General features: G+C 40.2%; 1 protein-coding gene and 1 pseudogene across 1 annotated transcript in view; both read right to left on the bottom strand.

Annotated features, from left to right (window-relative positions):
• Positions 1–8,595: 8,595 nt before the first annotated feature.
• Positions 8,596–10,010, bottom strand: LOC149095624 (uncharacterized; annotated as a pseudogene).
• Positions 10,011–16,193: 6,183 nt separating this feature from the next.
• Positions 16,194–18,227, bottom strand: part of LOC149095623 (uncharacterized) — a 30,745-nt gene continuing 28,711 nt past the window's right edge. The window contains exon 16 of the mRNA XM_089281807.1: positions 16,194–16,780. Within this exon, the coding sequence (XP_089137933.1) occupies positions 16,689–16,780 (92 nt within the window). The 3' untranslated portion in view covers positions 16,194–16,688. The remainder of the gene's footprint in view (positions 16,781–18,227) is intronic.

Below are 18,227 nucleotides of genomic sequence, written 5' to 3'. Positions count from 1 at the left end.
CCTGTGAACAAAACAGAAGAGGCAATTTCGAAAAAAAAAATTGTGGGCCGGGATTCTTATTTACAGGCGTATGGACACAAGGAACTTAAACGACGTGATATTACAGACTGATATTATGACCTTTAACTAGTGTATTGCCTGTCGCAGCTTTTTGGGAGAAACTCCTATATCAGAATGCTTAGCATGGTACTCAAGGAAGAGTTCTGTCTTCCCACCAAATCTGTCTGATTTAAAACCTAAGTTTTGGCGTTCGGAGCCATTGTTGGTGTTGACATTGAGAAGTATTCTGTCTTTGCGGTATGCCCAAACCCAGCGCTGAAAAACAGAAACAAAAAGAATGAGTATAAACCTGGTGTAGTTTTGTTGTAGCGGATTACGCGTAGAATGTGATGAGAAACAAAACGCCACAGGCATGTAGTTCTTATTTTAGCGCATGCCTTACTAGGTAGTCCATTTTATAAGAAACAGTTTGAACCCAGGAGTATCAGTAGTTCATCTAGGGTGATCATCCAGGTGATGGTTTGTCCGGAAAGGAACTGTTATCATCTTCAGAGTCAAGTGAGTCGCTTGACTCTGAAGGAGACTTCCGCTTAGTATGTCGAGACATAAGTCACCAACGACAGTTCTTTTCAGAACTAACATTACCCGGTAGTCATACATATCACTTTGAATAAATTCCGTTTTCCGACTTGTCTTGAATCTGGAAAATGTTGAAGAGATATACCCTTAAAAATGAAACAATGAATTCAAGTCGCCAGAGGTAAACTTACACTAACAAACAGTGGGGAAAAATTGTATTGTACAACGGACAATGGACTTAAATGGGCCTAGTATTGTCTCAGCCTAGTTTTTTCAAACCTTTTTCTAAAGAGAGACTGTCCCCAAAGTTCTTCGTCGTCTTTACGTAGCTGCACCTTCTCCTCGACCACCTCAACTGTGCTTGCGCGGGCAATCCTTCTCATTGCAGCTAGGGCTTTCGTCTTTAAATGGCTCCTTCCGTTGCTGATTTTTGACAGCCAACGCTCCTACGCTTGCTTTCTATGAAAGTCACATATGTAGACCAGACATCCTAATAAAAGAGAATTAGTTTTATTGTCAAATATAAGGCAGTCTCGATCAACACGTCGATCTACACATTATTGCAATTGCGGGCATGCGCTGAACTGTTTTTCTTCTGTATGCGCTGTTCCTAAGCTATTTTATGACCAGGGATGTTCCTAAAGTATATTTCAACAAACAACAAGAACAAAACAAACAAACAAACAAAAGAAACCTCACGATATTACCAATTTCCACTCATTTCAAAGGTACCTGGGAAAAAGATCTTCCACTTCCGAAATCTCTTCTTCAGCATAATCAACCATGAAGTGTTTTGGAGCCCAATCAGGATTCCACTTCTTAATGACAGACAAAGCCTCTTTAACAGCATCAGTGGTCTCCGATTGTGTTACAAACGAAACTACAACTTTGTATTCCATATTCGTATTTACAACTGGGAAATAGAAGGGCAGAGAATATTTCGTTGTACTATAGATGTCACCTAAAAGGGACAGCTCATTCCCGTATCTGTTAAGGAAACGTCGTTGGCAGCTCGTCCGGTGGACGAATAGCAGGCCTTTATTCAAGGTGCTATCGTCCACTTTCATTTTCTCCAGATCGTCGTCTTCCAGTTCGCCTTCTTCAACACTGCCTTCACTGTCCACAGCGGCATCCTTGAATTCTGGGTCAAGAGAGAGACGAAATTCGAAAAAAGCTCCCTCGTTTTCAGCTCGCTAAACTTTGATTTTTTTCAATGACGCTCGCCTGGTCAACCTTTGCCAAACGCTGTTTGATAACTGCATTGCACATGTGATTTTTTATGGTGCTCTTGCAAGGGCAGAAGCGTTTTTTAGACTTCGGGGGAGGCGCGCTTTCCGGAAATAGACTATTCTTCACATACATATGGATGTGGCGTTTCATCTCGTTTACATCTCGGAAACCATCCCAGGCTAAAGCTTGTATTCTTTCCAATATTCTTGGGTCGATTCTTTGAGATATTCCAGCCACCTGTAACCCAAAAGCAGAATTTTGTTTACTCCAGGATTCATTTTTCGTGTATTCTGTGACGAAATGTTGCGGTCGGGCGATACCCTTCCACTTGTTTTGGCCTTTAACAAAGAGACATACCTGTCCTAAAAATGACTAGCGTTGTAGGAATCCCGTGAAAATTCAATATGTACCCGGTTTTCTCCCCTCGCCTTTCCATTTGTAATGTCAGCCCTGAGTTGCTCAGAGGCCCTTTTTCTTCTTCTCTCCGTGTTTTCTGAGATCTTTAAACAGAAAGAAAAAAAAGAAGAAGTAAAAACAAATTGTGACTGCCTTCAAGTGATAAAGGACCCCTTGAACCTTACGCAAAAATGGCTGCCATTGACATCTGTTATCTGGTCAAGTTTCTACAACCACTCACCGGGTAACATCAAAAAGAAGTGACATAATACACTACACTGAGACATTTCGGTACTTATTTAAAAATGGTAAAGTGTGACTTATTTAAATTTACAAGATTTGTATGGAAAAAAAATCACCACGGCCTGCCTTGCCTTATTTTTATGATTTTTAGATAATACATTTCCATGTAATTTACTCTAGTACCTAGAAAGGAATGTAGCTTTAATACTCCACACAGCGAGTCCTTTTGACTTGATCTTTACGGTGAAGTTATTTATTTATGTTGACAAACGCTTCTTTTTCAAGGACAAAAAAATAACTGAGGGCTTTTTTCATTGTGTGTTACCAGTTACACACGTTTACCGACCTATATCGTACAAGGGGTGAACTAAAGTTCACTTATGTCTTTACAAATTTGGAGATCGAAATTTCTTGCGGGGTGTAAGAAACAAGTCACATGTTTTTAATGATAACAATTGAGCCGCGATCGGCTCAATTGTTATCTCACAAGAACGTTTCGAGCTTGACCTTTGCTTACCTGGCTGGCTTTCAAGCAATGTAATTCGTAAACCGACCCTTTCCAAAAACGATCGACATCTTTGTATGTGAGATGAACGTATAAGGCGCGATTCTCACCAAAACTTTCTTCGCAAAACACCGCGTTCTCTCCCGAAGAGCGAGCAATGTCGCGTTTCTCGTCCCAGTCTCCATGGTCTACGCATGGAACGCCTGGGACCATGACCCCCCTTTTGGCGACCAAAACGCTTGCACGTTATGACTCGGGCTCTCCTACGGAAGCCCGAGTAACAAGTAATAAGGAAAGGAGCTCGGTGGAAGCCGTTCTAAGGATTTTGCATTTCGTACTCTTTCTATAGATAGAAAAATGTTATGGCCAGACTTAAAGCTAATGAGGCAAAAATTTATATAAATCACGTTGTTAGTTCTACGAGGAAACGACCATATAACTGTTCCTCAAGCTTATTCAGGCTACGAAGAAAACGTCGCCACGTTTAAATGTACGTGCGCTTTGAACTCCGCGCGCTCTCAACTTTTTAACGGTTTGAACGACAGGCATGAAATTTCCTTAACTGAGTCTGTTTTCTAAATGTAATATGTATTTATTCTAATTAAATGCACGTGCGCTTGGAGTTGAAACGTTTTTCTTCTTTGCATAAGACTTAACATATTGTAAAATGGGTGGAAGTTTTGTTTAACTGAAGGATTTCACACTAGAAAAAATGTTAACAATACTTACGATATGACATTCGATGTGACAACACCTTGCGGTGAAGACCGCAGATAAATAAACCGATAACCAGGCAAATTAGGAACTGTCTTGCCATAAATCCCATTTTCAGCTAACCTTTTTCGTTCTTCAGCGAGATTTATTGAGCGGGCTTTTTCTAAGCGTGCTGCCGCACCAAATCAGCTGCGCAATTAATTTGCACACGTCAGAATAAATTACTTACGCTATGGTGATGAATTAACGCTTATGAGCCCGCGTCAAGCGGTTAATCTATAGTTTCCAAGCTTCCCCATCCAACCCATTGACAAAGAGGCACGGAGAGGGAGAGCTAGAGAATCGAAAAATTAAGTTAAAGCCCACTGGTATTGTTAAGAAATATTGTTAAACGCAACGGTTAGGAATTACATAAGGATATGCGAGACCGTAGAAAACATCCATGAAGTGATCAGTGATCGTTGTAAGAGAAAATACTAAAACTAGAGTATCTCTTCCTGTCCGAGCATAAAAGCTAGTAGTGGACGCCTGGCCAAGTAATCAAATCTCTGTATTGCGGGTTCTCATTTTCTTTCCTAGTCTTATGCCTTTTTATTTTCCCTGCAAACATCAGCGATTTCCCCCCCTTACATATACTTTCTGACGGCCTCTTCGTCCTCGCATTAGCCCATTCATTGCCCCATGCGAAACGTTTGAGCGTTCCATCGATATAAGATTTTGTAATAAAGAATTGTTTCATGCTTATCGTGTGTATATCAAGTTCTGGATGTGCGCGGGAAGCTTGGAGAGCACGAAAGAAGCGTAAGAGTTGCTCGCGGCGACAGCCGAGAGCAACTCTAGCTTCTTGAGTGCCCTCCAAACTTCCCAAGTGCATCCATAACTCGAAATACGAACAGCTAAAAGCATGAAACAATTCTTTTATAACATGGCGACAACAACTTGGGCACTAAAACAAGTTTATTTGTGATTGACTGCAAAGTTCTCACAATACACGGTAAAGGAAAACAAGGTCATTAGGATTCTAACCCGCCACAATCAGTTGAGCGGCGGTTGAACAAAAACGCTTAACTTGGTTTTTAAGATGTCATTAATTATAATAAAAAATTTAGGCGAACAAAGTCAAAAATTTTCAATAAAAATGTAGACAAACGAAGTCAAAATACTCAAGTTTAAGGAAGTTCGCACAAAAATTTTCCAGTCGATAGATTTTCTTTAAATGTTTACTGCAGTCAGATAATGAAATACTTGTGTCAGAAATGTAAAAAAGTTGGGGGTCACCAACTTCGTTTCAGAGATAAAGTGTGTGTCTACAGGGGTGTATAGTTAAAAATTTCGAAGGTGAGTGAACGGAGGCAAACGATCTTAGTCATATTTTGTAGAAGTGGGTCTGTTCCGTAAATAATTCGAAATGTTACCAAGGTTTTCAAAAAACTTAACCGTTCAAGAGGCATTTGGAACCGTCGCACAGATAAACGAAGAGCTAAAGAGAACGGAATTTGATGGTGCATTTTGCAAAAAATTCGAACTTCTAATCAATGGATTTTCTTAATTTTTTCGCTAAACATGGAAAATAGGTGGAAAAATGATCCATCAAAAGAAACAAAGGCGTCACCGAACTTTCAAGATAGTTAAATTCAGGCAAAGCTATAGCAATGGCCATCTGCCCTATCATTGTTCATTTTATTACTTAGCGCGCGCTCTCATGCATGATATGGCGTGAGAATTTGTGTGCGCAGTAAGGATGCACAGAAACAATTAGCGTGAACGTCCTTTTAAAAGTAGGCATCTAAGCTTGGCAAAAGTCAAAAGCTCTAAGTAGAGTTTTGATTGTTCACAATAATCTTCACGTTGCCGAAAAAAAAGGAACTTGCACTGAACTCAAAGAAAATATTGCAGCTAAATTAATACTGCGCAGGTCAGCTTATATACGCACAGTTCGTTCATGATGACTCAATAGGAATTAGGTAGGAGCAGCGAGCGCTATGTGCGCGTATATGTAAGTACGTATATGTACGTATATGTACGTATATGCTAAGTGTACATATATCGAGTTATGGATGTACGTGAAAAGTTTGGAGAGCACAAAAGAAGCGTAAGAGTTGCTCGAGGCGAAAGCCGAGAGCAACTTTAGCTTCTTGAGTGCTCTCCAAACTTCCCAAGTGCATCCATAACTCGATATACGCACAGCTAAAAGCATGAACCAATTTTTTTATAACATGACGACAACAACTTAGGCGGTAATACATGTTTATTTGTGATTGACTGCAAAGTTCTCACAATGCACGGTGAAGAAAAACAAAGGCCATTAGGATCCTAACACGCCAGAATCAGATGAGCAACGGTTGAGCGAAAACACTTAACTTGGTTTTTAAAATTGTCAATGAAAGATTCGCTTCTTCGAATTAATTATAATGAAAATGTAGGCAGACAAAGTCAAAAATACTGGATGAAAATGTAGACAAACAGAGTCAAAATACTCACGTTTAAGTAAACATCTTAGCTTGGCAAAAGTTAAAGGCTCGAAGTAGAGTTTGGATTGTTCAGAATAATCTTCACATTGCAGAAACTTAAACAAAAGGAACTTGCACTAAAGTCGACGGACATTTTGCAGGTAAATTGAAACTGCACACGACATCTTATCAGACGCACGGCCGTGCGTACGTAGAGATTTTGTTCCTGATGGCTCAATAGAAACTAGATAGGACTACCGCACGGTATGTTATAATTATTTATCTTTCACGAGACCTAAAACTGATCTTCAGTGTGGTATTTACGATCGTAATTTTAGTGGGCTTCAAAATTTGTTTTTTCTTCCTTTCTTTAATTTTTTTTTTATCTTCTGAGAGATCGTAGAAATATATGTAATACTGTGTTGAGAGTGGAACCATTACACCACAAAGACAGCATCGCAACTCGTCTGATAAGTGTAGTTAAGGTGGCCGAACACAGTTTTCGCGCGCGCTTTCGCCAATGCGATTCAGCGCGCGCACAAGGACTGCAAAAAACAAACATGCCTTGGATTGAGCGACCATCTTATTTACTCAACAGCCGCTCTCTGTGCTATTTTTCTCTATAATAGAACGCAGTGTATATTGATAGTTCTAATCTTTTATTACAAAGTTTTGTTAGAAAAGGTAACGATGCAAGGAACCCAGCAGTTCTCAGCTTTTTCGTTGTTACCGAAAGAACTTAGTTAAATGCAGCGCATGAGTAGTAAGTCAAGGAATTGCGATTGAATAGAAAATTGCTATCTCGGGAATATTCCTATTTCTCGAGAACCACTCATTAGAATTTCGCGAAATTTGGCACGAAAGTACTTTAGGAAATAAGTAACTGGAGTATTGAAAAAAACTGAACTTTAGGAAAGGAAATTCTAGATATTCCACTAAACCTTCAACAAGGGATAATTAAAGATCCCTCTGTTAAATTATTATCAAAATGTTGTTAACTTGTGAGTATCGTTACAAGCTTGTTGCATGCAAAATATAAAGAAAATCTAATGACTAGATTTTCTACAAATAAAAAAAATAATGTTAAAGCCTGTTTATATTTATTCATGTTGCCATAGCAACGACACATACGTCAGCTTAACCACTAAAAAGCAAAGCTTGTGTTGTTTACTTGGTTGCTGCCATTTTTGGCGACCGTGGGAACAAGGCTTTTATAGAAAAAGGTGAATCAAACACAGGTATCAAAAACTGTGTTCAGCCACCTTAAGCCGTGTTCAGCGGAGTTTGCAATTGGTTGGGTTACAGGTACGCAATACCCAGTGTTGTAATGATTTCTTTTCTTTTTTATCTTTTGTTTTTTTCTTCCCGATCCAAGGTGATATCAGTCACTGCAGAACTCAGAACTCTGCCTAAAGTCTTTTCCTCTTATTTTCATCTTTTAATTTTCATATTTATTTATTCGAATTTGTCCATATTTATTCAAAGTATCTTATAAATTATAGGCAAACAGATCGTTCGAATTCTTCCCAATTCCCCTGTTCGTTTCTCGCCACAATAATTTTCTTCCGCACCCAACTGGACTTCGCAATAACTCCGATCAGCCGCGGCCATCCTAAAGGAGCTCAATGTTCAATCAACGCTACTAAACTAAACTTTAACGGTCGCCTGGATCACGCCAGCAACTAACGGCAACCCCAACTAACAACGGCAACCAATAAACAATGTCCTAAAATATATTTTTTAACGACCAAACAACGGCAGCTACCACATAAATTAAAGTGTTTCGTAGCAACCAGCACGCCACTACAAGTCAAAATATCTCGTCGTGTAGCTTAACTACAGCACCACACAACAGCCGTTCGCAGGACAACTATCTATACTAGAACAAAACGATCTGACCTGAACTTCAGCTGACTTTGGTCGTGCTTCGATCCCACTTCTGACACCAAATGCAACGCGCGCGAGCGACAACAACTTCCAGTCAAAGAGTCCAACAGCCAACGGTTTAATTACTCGACATCCTCACGTTCAGCTTGCTTGTACACGGCAAGTCTACTCACAAACACCGGCTACTACATAACGTGATTCTCTTATATGTCCTGTATTGCGAGTACATTGCGCATTCTGTACTCGCCATATAACCGTCTCTTAGCCTTAGAACTTGTGCGGGCATACATTCAAATACAACCGCTATACACCTTAGCACGCGCACCTTAGTCCGTGCAACCACTATATCAATTTCATTACAGTATATTAAAATTTTATCTCCATGTGATAACTACAAAAATTCCTATTTCTCACAGTCATTTTTATTCCAAGTATGTTCAAGGTGCGGGGCAGGGGCATTTGACAAACTGAAAATTTAAATGTCAAATGCGTAGGGGAGGGGGAAGGGATGGGGGTGTTGTCTGGGAGGGATTTTGAAGTGGTAAATTTATTGGAATATATCCACGTACATGTAACGCCAATACCGTTCAGTCAGACTTTTCTAAGAGGTACTGCTTTACGTTTTGCAGCATCTTTGCTTCTGTTACATCTCCATTTTCTACCACTGTTTACTGCCAACGCTGGTACATTAACACATGCGGGATGATACCATGCTTTGCATTTGAAGCTGCCCTGGACATATTCACCTTTATCATACGGCAGTCTACATACGCAGTAAATAGCAACAGCAGATATGTTGCAGCTCAAATGAAAAGGTACCCTTCGTGTTGTTCTGGGAAATGGCACCATCGCTCCATTTTCTAGGCAGTTAACATAGTGTTGCCGCATAGATCCTTGATCATACCTTAGATGGACAGGGTCCAAACCATGATCAGTTGCAAAGGCCAGTGAAAATAAGCCACAGTCATTGGGACCCACTTGTCTCTGGACCTTGTCTTTAATGAAATTGACTGTAGAAACGGGATACATCAGCATACGACAAGCGTGTTCTACTGGAATTAAATTGGGCTTTTGATACATGATACCAAAGATTTTGACTGTTCCAGTGCCAGGTGTTGTTGCAATTGTACTAAGGCACACCAAGTCAGACACTGTGTTCAGAATCTGTACGAACTCTGATGTTGAAGGCACAACAAGTGAACCTCTTATTGCTGGATCATGACGGCCATCTACGTAAGGACAATCTTTCTTTAGAAGCAGTGCCCTACATGGATTTCTGAATCAGCAAGCCAGCAGTTCTCTTTTACGATGCTTGCTTTGCTTTCAGGGTAGAGAACAAGTTTATAATCAGGATCATCAGGACAGCAGTTTTCAATTTTGACCCATGAACGAGGATCAGGAGAATTATCGTCTATAATAATAGGACTGGCTGTGCTGGAAGGGACAGAGCTTGGGGCAGCTGGTGGTACTGAAGTGGGCGTTGCTAGTGCTACTGTAGTAGGAGTAGTTGGTGGTACAGCAGTGGGAGTAGCTGGTGCTACTGCAGTGGGAGTAGCTGGTGCTACTGCATTGGGCGTAGCTGGTGGTGCTGAAGTCGGAGTAGCGGTTGGTGCTGCGGTGGGAGTAGCTGGTGGTACTGCAGTGGGAGTAGCTGGTGGTACTGAAGTGGGAGTAGCTGGTGGTACTGCAGTGCGAGTGGCTGGTAATACTGCAGTTCAGTGGGTGTTGGGGTCTCCTGTAGGTTAGCTCTGCGGTTTTGGAGCAGCTTCAACGCCAGGGTTAACATTAGGTTTAGTACATGTAATGGATTCAGCTTCCAGTACCCCAGTGGGAGTAGTTGAATTTGGTACAGGGTTAGGATCAGATGTAACTGGATCAGCTTTGTAATCTAAATCTATTGATACAGTTTCACTTTCAATAACACGTTCACTCACACCCTTTTTGCCACGCTTAGGGACGGGTTGTCCTGCTGTCACATCAACATTAACTTTAAACGTTCTTTTCATTATCTCGGCTCTTTCACCATGCCGTCCAGATAACGGGTTTCGGCTTTTCGCTGTTGGGATCTCCTTAAAGCTACTTGAACTTCCTAACTTGGAAGTATACTCGACTTTGATGTACTCGACTTCGATGTACTCGACTCGGATGTACTTGACTTGGATGTACTTGACTTGGAAGTACCCTTAGTTGGCGGCTTTTCTAAGACCAGACCTTCTTCCTTCTGGGCAGCATTGCTCAAGATATTAATACAATCATGTACAAGGCTGCACATTTCCTTCAAGCTTTCAGTGTCATCCACACTGATGTGAGTTAATGATATGACTTCTTTTATGGCTTCTTTGCTTTTTGTGTTCCACGTTTTACGTGATTTCAGTTTATCGGGAAGTTTTGAAGGCTCTTCATCGAAAATCACATTTGAGCCATGAACCTTGTTTTCCGGTATCGCATCTTCCGTTTCCTCTCCCTCATCAATTTTAGCAATTGGCTCTTTACGAAACACGACAACATGTGCCAAAGTTAACAAAGGAGATTCTCTGCAATGCGCAGGGAATTTGTCAAATCCCCAACCTTTGAAATACCTAAACAGAGCTGAGAAGAGCTTTCAAGGAAGGCGGTGCTTCTCCCAATCAACGCATTCACAATGTGGAATTCTTTCATCGTCACCAAACGACAAGCAATACCAGCAACCCTGGGTGTTGGGATCCAAGCTTTTAACTTTAAATGTGCCTCGGTCTTCATCTCTCACTTGAATGCATTCTTGCCCTATCTCGACAGCTGAAGACAGCCTATCCAAGTAGTTATTGATAAGCGAGGGAGGACGGTCGTGGAGATAATGAGGCACATCAGCATTTTACTGGCGGTACTGACTGGAAGTCTAACATTGTTTTCGACATATCTGTTGCGAGTAAAACTACAGAAACGATTTTTTTTCTGAAACTCGAGGTAAATGTATTAACCCAGCCGACACATAAATGAGTAATCATTAACTAATTGATAATCAATCAATCAATCAATCAATGACAGGTCACTGGCTAATCAATTTATTATTCGTTTCTATCAGTTATTACTGATGTCACTTGTACTAATGTTTTTGATATATGCGCCTAAAAGGTGAAAACTGCTGGAGGTGATTACCCTCAGACCGTTGTGGAACAGAACTTCTTTTTCAAAGCTCTTTTACGGCCCGCCAAGGGTTAAAACGCTAATTTCCCATTACTTCTTTTTGTTACCGTGGGAGGGAAAATAAGAGGGGGTTTGACCTCTGGAATGACCCAGTGAACAAAACAGAAGAGGAAATTTCGAAAAAAAAAATTGTGGGCCGGGATTCTTATTTACAGGCGTATGGACACGAGGAACTTAAACGACGTGATATTACAGACTGATATTACGACCTTTAACTAGTGTATTGCCTGTCGCAGCTTTTTGGGAGAAACTCCTATATCAGAATGCTTAGCATGGTACTCAAGGAGGAGTTCTGTCTTCCCACCAAATCTGTCTGATTTAAAACCCAAGTTTTGGCGTTCGGAGCCATTGTTGGTGTTGACATTGAGAAGTATTCTTTCTTTGTGGTATGCCCAAACCCAGCGCTGAAAAACAGAAACAAAAAGAATGAGTATAAACCTGGTGTAGTTTTGTTGTAGCGGATTACGCGTAGAATGTGATGAGAAACAAAACGCCACAGGCATGTAGTTCTTATTTTAGCGCATGCCTTACTAGGTAGTCCATTTTATAAGAAACAGTTTGAACCCAGGAGTATCAGTAGTTCATCTAGGGTGATCATCCAGGTGATGGTTTGTCCGGAAAGGAACTGTTATCATCTTCAGAGTCAAGTGAGTCGCTTGACTCTGAAGGAGACTTCCGCTTAGTATGTCGAGACATAAGTCACCAACGACAGTTCTTTTCAGAACTAACATTACCCGGTAGTCATACATATCACTTTGAATAAATTCCGTTTTCCGACTTGTCTTGAATCTGGAAAATGTTGAAGAGATATACCCTTAAAAATGAAACAATGAATTCAAGTCGCCAGAGGTAAACTTACACTAACAAACAGTGGGGAAAAATTGTATTGTACAACGGACAATGGACTTAAATGGGCCTAGTATTGTCTCAGCCTAGTTTTTTCAAACCTTTTTCTAAAGAGAGACTGTCCCCAAAGTTCTTCGTCGTCTTTACGTAGCTGCACCTTCTCCTCGACCACCTTAACTGTGCTTGCACGGGTAATCGTTGTCATTGCAGCTAGGGCTTTCGTCTTTAAATGGCTCCTTCCGTTGCTGATTTTTGACAGCCAACGCTCCTACGCTTGCTTTCTATGAAAGTCACATATGTAGACCAGACATCCTAATAAAAGAGAATTAGTTTTATTGTCAAATATAAGGCAGTCTCGATTAACACGTCGATCTACACATTATTGCAATTGCGGGCATGCGCTGAACTGTTTTTCTTCTGTATGCGCTGTTCCTAAGCTATTTTATGACCAGGGATGTTCCTAAAGTATATTTCAATAAACAACAAGAACAAAACAAACAAACAAACAAACAAACAAACAAAAGAAACCTCACGATATTACCAATTTCCACTCATTTCAAAGGTACCTGGGAAAAAGATCTTCCACTTCCGAAATCTCTTCTTCAGCATAATCAACCATGAAGTGTTTTGGAGCCCAATCAGGATTCCACTTCTTAATGACAGACAAAGCCTCTTTAACAGCATCAGTGGTCTCCGATTGTGTTACAAACGAAACTACGACTTTGTATTCCATATTCGTATTTACAACTGGGAAATAGAAGGGCAGAGAATATTTCGTTGTACTATAGATGTCACCTAAAAGGGACAGCTCATTCCCGTATCTGTTAAGGAAACGTCGTTGGCAGCTCGTCCGGTGGACGAGTAGCAGGCCTTTATTCAAGGTGCTATCGTCCACTTTCTTTCCCTCCAGATCGTCGTCTTCCAGTTCGCCTTCTTCGACACTGCCTTCGCTGTCCACAGCGGCATCCTTGAATTCTGGGTCAACAGAGAGACGAAATTCGAAAAAAGCTCCCTCGTTTTCAGCTCGCTAAACTTTGATTTTTTTCAATGACGCTCGCCTGGTCAACCTTTGCCAAACGCTGTTTGATAACTGCATTGCACATGTGATTTTTTATGGTGCTCTTGCAAGGGCAGAAGCGTTTTTTAGACTTCGGGGGAGGCGCGCTTTCCGGAAATAGACTATTCTTCACATACACATGGATGTGGCGTTTCATCTCGTTTACATCTCGGAAACCACCCCAGGCTAAAGCTTGTATTCTTTCCAATATTCTTGGGTCGATTCTTTGAGATATTCCAGCCACCTGTAACCCAAAAGCAGAATTTTGTTTACTCCAGGATTCATTTTTCGTGTATTCTGTGACAAAATGTGGCGATCGGGCGATACCCTTCCACTTGTTTTGGCCTTTAGCAAACAGACATACCTGTCCTAAAAATGACTAGCGTTGTAGGAATCCCGTGAAAATTCAATATGTACCCGGTTTTCTCCCCTCGCCTTTCCATTTGTAATGTCAGCCCTGAGTTGCTCAGAGGCCCTTTTTCTTCTTCTCTCCGTGTTTTCTGAGATCTTTAAACAGAAAGAAAGAAAAAAAGAAGTAAAAACAAATTGTGACTGCCTTCAAGTGAGAAAGGATCCCTTGAACCTTATGCAAAAATGGCTGCCATTGACATCTGTTATCTGGTCAAGTTTCTACAACCACTCAGCGGGTAACATCAAAAAGAAGTGACATAATACACTACACTGAGACATTGCGGTACTTGTTTAAAGATGGTAAAGCTGTGACTTATTTAAATTTACAAGATTTGTATGGAAAAAAAATCACCACGGCCTGCTTTGCCTCATTTTTATGATTTTTAGATAATACATTTCCATGTAATTTACTCTAGTACCTAGAAAGTAATGTAGCTTTAATACTCCACACAGCGATTCCTTTTGACTTGATCTTTACGGTGAAGTTATTTATTTATGTTGACAAACGCTTCTTTTTCAGGGACAAAAAATAACTGAGGCCTTTTTTCATTGTGTGTTACCAGTTACACACGTTTACGGACCTACATCGTACGAGAGGTGAATTAAAGTTCACTTAAGTTTAAAGGGGCTATGTCACGGGTGATGCATCTTAATAAAGCTGGCCAATATTTCCAAATTTGTCCTTCTGTAATCCACCAACCTTCATCAGCTTTAACCATCCTTTGTAATTAGTTATCAAATCAGTGGTGTTTTCTTCCTTCAAAAAAACTACTTCTTTGGGACGCATCGTCTGACGTCATTGTTTTGAATATTTAATGAGGTCCTTTCGAGGCATTCCTTTTAACCGCGACCAAAATGTTGAGCATATATCTTAATGAATACGTCATATGCTCAAAATCTTGAGCCTGTGACGTAATCCTGCCCCTTTTAACCCTTTGACGCCCAAGTAGCCATATATTAGCTGTGGTCATACTGCGCACTTTTGCCCTAGGTAAACTTGACTTGCTGACAGTTTTACCTTAGGAAACTTAAGTTTAGAAGTGTGACCGACTTTTCCCCAGTTAAATTACCTAGGGAAAATTTTGTCCATCGAAGCTTGAATATGTCAAGAGAACAATAGAATTTTCCTTGACAGTTACCCTACATGATTCGAAGGGGTAAACTGAAATCCCAGAGTAGTTAGCCAATAGATGCTATCGGCAAACGCGCTGATGACAGATTTGATTTTATCGCGTCACGTTTTACTTGAAAAAGATCGAAGCGCAAGTCTTTTGTCGCTATTGTAGCGTGCGTGTCGGCGTGGGTCAGAGGAAGATGGCGTGCTTTAGATCGAGCGTGTAAGTATGAATCATTTGCAATCAGTACACTTTTCATTTGGCTGAATTTTCTCAAGAGTTAGTTTCCTTGTTTGCTATAGCTTTTATTAATCGGCTGATAATATTTCGTTTCAGAAACCAGTATACTCATGGAGACGAACCGCACCCGATCTATAATAGCTTTCTTTTCAATCGGCTAAATAACAGGATCCAGGGCCTAGTGGAGTGTTCCTACAAAATCAGTTCACCCCGCCAACTTCACTTCGTTTAACTTGGCCCAGCGCCGCTCCACCAGTTAGCGAAATTCCTTCAACGTCGAGCGTAGTTCAATCACCATCAAGCGAAATTCTTTCCATTTCACAATCCCTTGTAAATACCTAGATGTGATTTCCTTCAGTGTGACCTTTTCACCTGGGGAAAATGAAACCCAAGATAAATTTAGCTCGGGTGGACTCAGGTAAATTTTCCCTAGGTAAATCAGTTTTCTCTCGGGCAAAAGTGCGTGGTGTGACCTCAACTATTGTCACTTAATGGTCGTGCCCCTTGTACTACTTGTGACGTCATCAATTTAAATGTCATCACATATCTTTGATAAGCAGATGGTAAAGCTAGGATAGATCTACCTGCGCAACAGTCGCTTTTGGAAATAGATGGCATTTTGACGTAGCAAATAGAAAAACAACGTTATCAGTTTTGGTGCAAAAATGGTGGTAAAATGGCCCATTATACCTATAATTGATCAAGGTCCCATTTCCAGGCTTTGCTCTTAATTTACACCCAACTTTTTAGGACAGCCCGAAAGAATATGAAACGCAAAAGGTAGCGAGAGTAAAAGTCCCGCGAAAAAGGAAAGGAAAAAGGTCAGAAAAAAGTTTCAAGCAGGCAATGGCAGAAAAGTCCAAATTTTGGCTTGTGCGCATGCACCAAATTGAAATATTCTACATCTTTGTACCTAATCTTAGAGAAATCTATCCGTTTGGGAAAAAAAAATTCGTTTTTTCAGTAAAACTAAGGCCCATTTAGCCAAAAAACTGACTTAAGGCTTAAAAACGACATTTTCTTGGTGTACCTTTGGGCTTGAAAGGGTTAACCTAGTTCCTAGGCTTTCTCTCCTCTGCCTCTTATAACGACTGGTGAGGCACAGGAGAGAGAGCCTGGAAAAGAGGCTGATTTCCTGTGACAAATGGCTAACTCTCGAAAAGTCGGCTTCAGAAACATGTTACCATGGTTACTTTACGACCTTTACCACTGTAGCTTAATCAACTTAGTGTTCAACTTGCACGCCGACGCACCTCAGCACTGGCTTTAGAAACTCGCCACAGTCTCACAACTTTTCGTTTTGCGGATTGGTGCGAAACACATCTGCAGGCCCAGACTTTCGAAGAGAGACTTTTAATTGCATAAATACACTTTAAAAAACCAAATGCTAGTTTGAAACAGACGTTTCCTTTGGTTAAAAGCACGGAAACTAAACTCATGCAATGAAATTATTTGTAAACAGCCATGAAAATATTTGTAAACAAACAGTATAGCAATATAAAATATTTCCATATCGTTCATGAGCCAAACAGAGACTTGAGAAATTTGTCATATACAAGTCTTTTATTCAATATGTAGATGTTTTGTCTTAAAAATAAATAGTGTTTTTCCTGTTTGAGCTTAACCAGTATTGCAGAAATTTGTAGGCCTTACAAGTCTTTTGTGACATCAAAACAGGTTTTAATTGAGTTACTGAGATCCAGCTCATAAATCATCGAATTAAGCGTGTAAAGACTTTAACTTGTGGCAAGTTAACAGATATTATTCCAATTAATAAAAATTCAAAAGATTCCAGATAGCAACAGCTAAGCAAGAAGCCAGAGCAGTTCCATTTATGCTGTGAGGGCCAGGCTCCCAAGCACACCAAGAATAAAGGTGCTTAGGTAGCCGCTAACCTGGGCGGAACCTCCCTGGAGACCTTTACCTAAATAGGGAAAAAGAAAACGAAAATCAGTCATGGAAAATTTGAGGACTCATCTTAGTTCCTATTACTCCAGTATCAGAATAGAGTATCACAACAAAAATGTAACTTGGGAGAATTCACATGATTTTTCACATAATTTGCAGACGGCCCGTTTCTCGAAAGTCCTGGAATCTTTTTTCGGGTCCGCAAAGCCATTTTTAATTAATTTGTGTCTAAAAGCAAGGAGATTGTAGATGTGTAACCATAAGGTTTGAGATTTTGCGACGGCTTTCTGGGTGCGAAAACTTTTCGGGACCGCCAAAAGACCTCAAGCTGTGTAAACTCAGTGTTTTTCAGTATTTCTTAAATGCTTAAGAGTGCCTGCCTGTAAAAATCAGACAAATTCTTAATTTCGTGGCAAGGGTCGAAAATTCGATTTCGCTCATATTCTTATGGAATCAGTGACGATTATATAAATACACACCTATTATTATATATATGAACAAACAGATGAACAAAGATTAAATTGTTTCACTAATCCTGAGAGTGCTCTATACAAAATAGATCAAAATGTGCAGCATATGCCGTGACAGCATTGTGTGACGAACAAATAACGGCTGTAAGATTGTGCTGCGCCGACACGCTTTTCAGCAATGGTCAGCAATCGATCAAACGTAATATTTTGGCGCAGTGCAAAGCAAGCAACTATCTACAAATGACTCAGCCGTTTTTTACTTAGATGCAGTGATGTTCATATGCGCAGAAAGAGGGTCACAGATTCATGGTATTCGACCATTAAATAAGTTGACAGTTGGCGATGTACATCGGACGTTATGTAAACAAAAGCAAACTTCTGCTTTATGTGCAACGAATGGTGAGAGAAACGCGTCAAATCGTCTTTGGACCTGCCTTTTACAGCAAACGAGGTTAGAAAATTTCGAAATTATCAGCTCTGTGTCTATTTCAACTTATTATAGGTCAAGTCATGTGGCGCATGCTAAAATATACGCCTAACCCGTAACTTGAAATTTGACGACTGATGGTCAAATATTTGCATTTTTAACGTACTTTGAAAAGCTCTGGCGTCGCTCACAATCATTTGCCCAAAGAAATTTTTACAAGAATCTGTAGACCATCCTTCTGCGATTCAACCACCAGAAGCTTAATCCATTTGAACGTTTCGCACATGGTGAAAATTAATTATATTCACGAAGTACTTTTAAGTGAATGAAATACATGCCTTCGAAATTTAATTATTTTGCACCCAAAAAGACAACGCAACATTCCCTAAAATCAACCCAGTACACATTTAAGCATTGCACAAAATTATTTGAGTGTTTTAAAGACGGAAGAATGATGTGGTTTTGCATGCGAGGCTCTCAAACTTGTTTAATAAAATGGTGCGTCAAATGATGATTTTAACGGAATTTGGTAATTTGCATATTTCTTTGAAATAAAAGGATATTTT

The sequence above is a fragment of the Orbicella faveolata genome, unplaced genomic scaffold, assembly GCF_042242905.1.
Source record: "Orbicella faveolata isolate gen_17 unplaced genomic scaffold, um_ofav_v1 contig_5, whole genome shotgun sequence".
Classification (NCBI taxonomy): domain Eukaryota; kingdom Metazoa; phylum Cnidaria; class Anthozoa; order Scleractinia; family Merulinidae; genus Orbicella; species Orbicella faveolata.
Note: the sequence above shows the minus strand (reverse complement) of the source record. Positions and strands in the feature narration are given on the sequence as shown.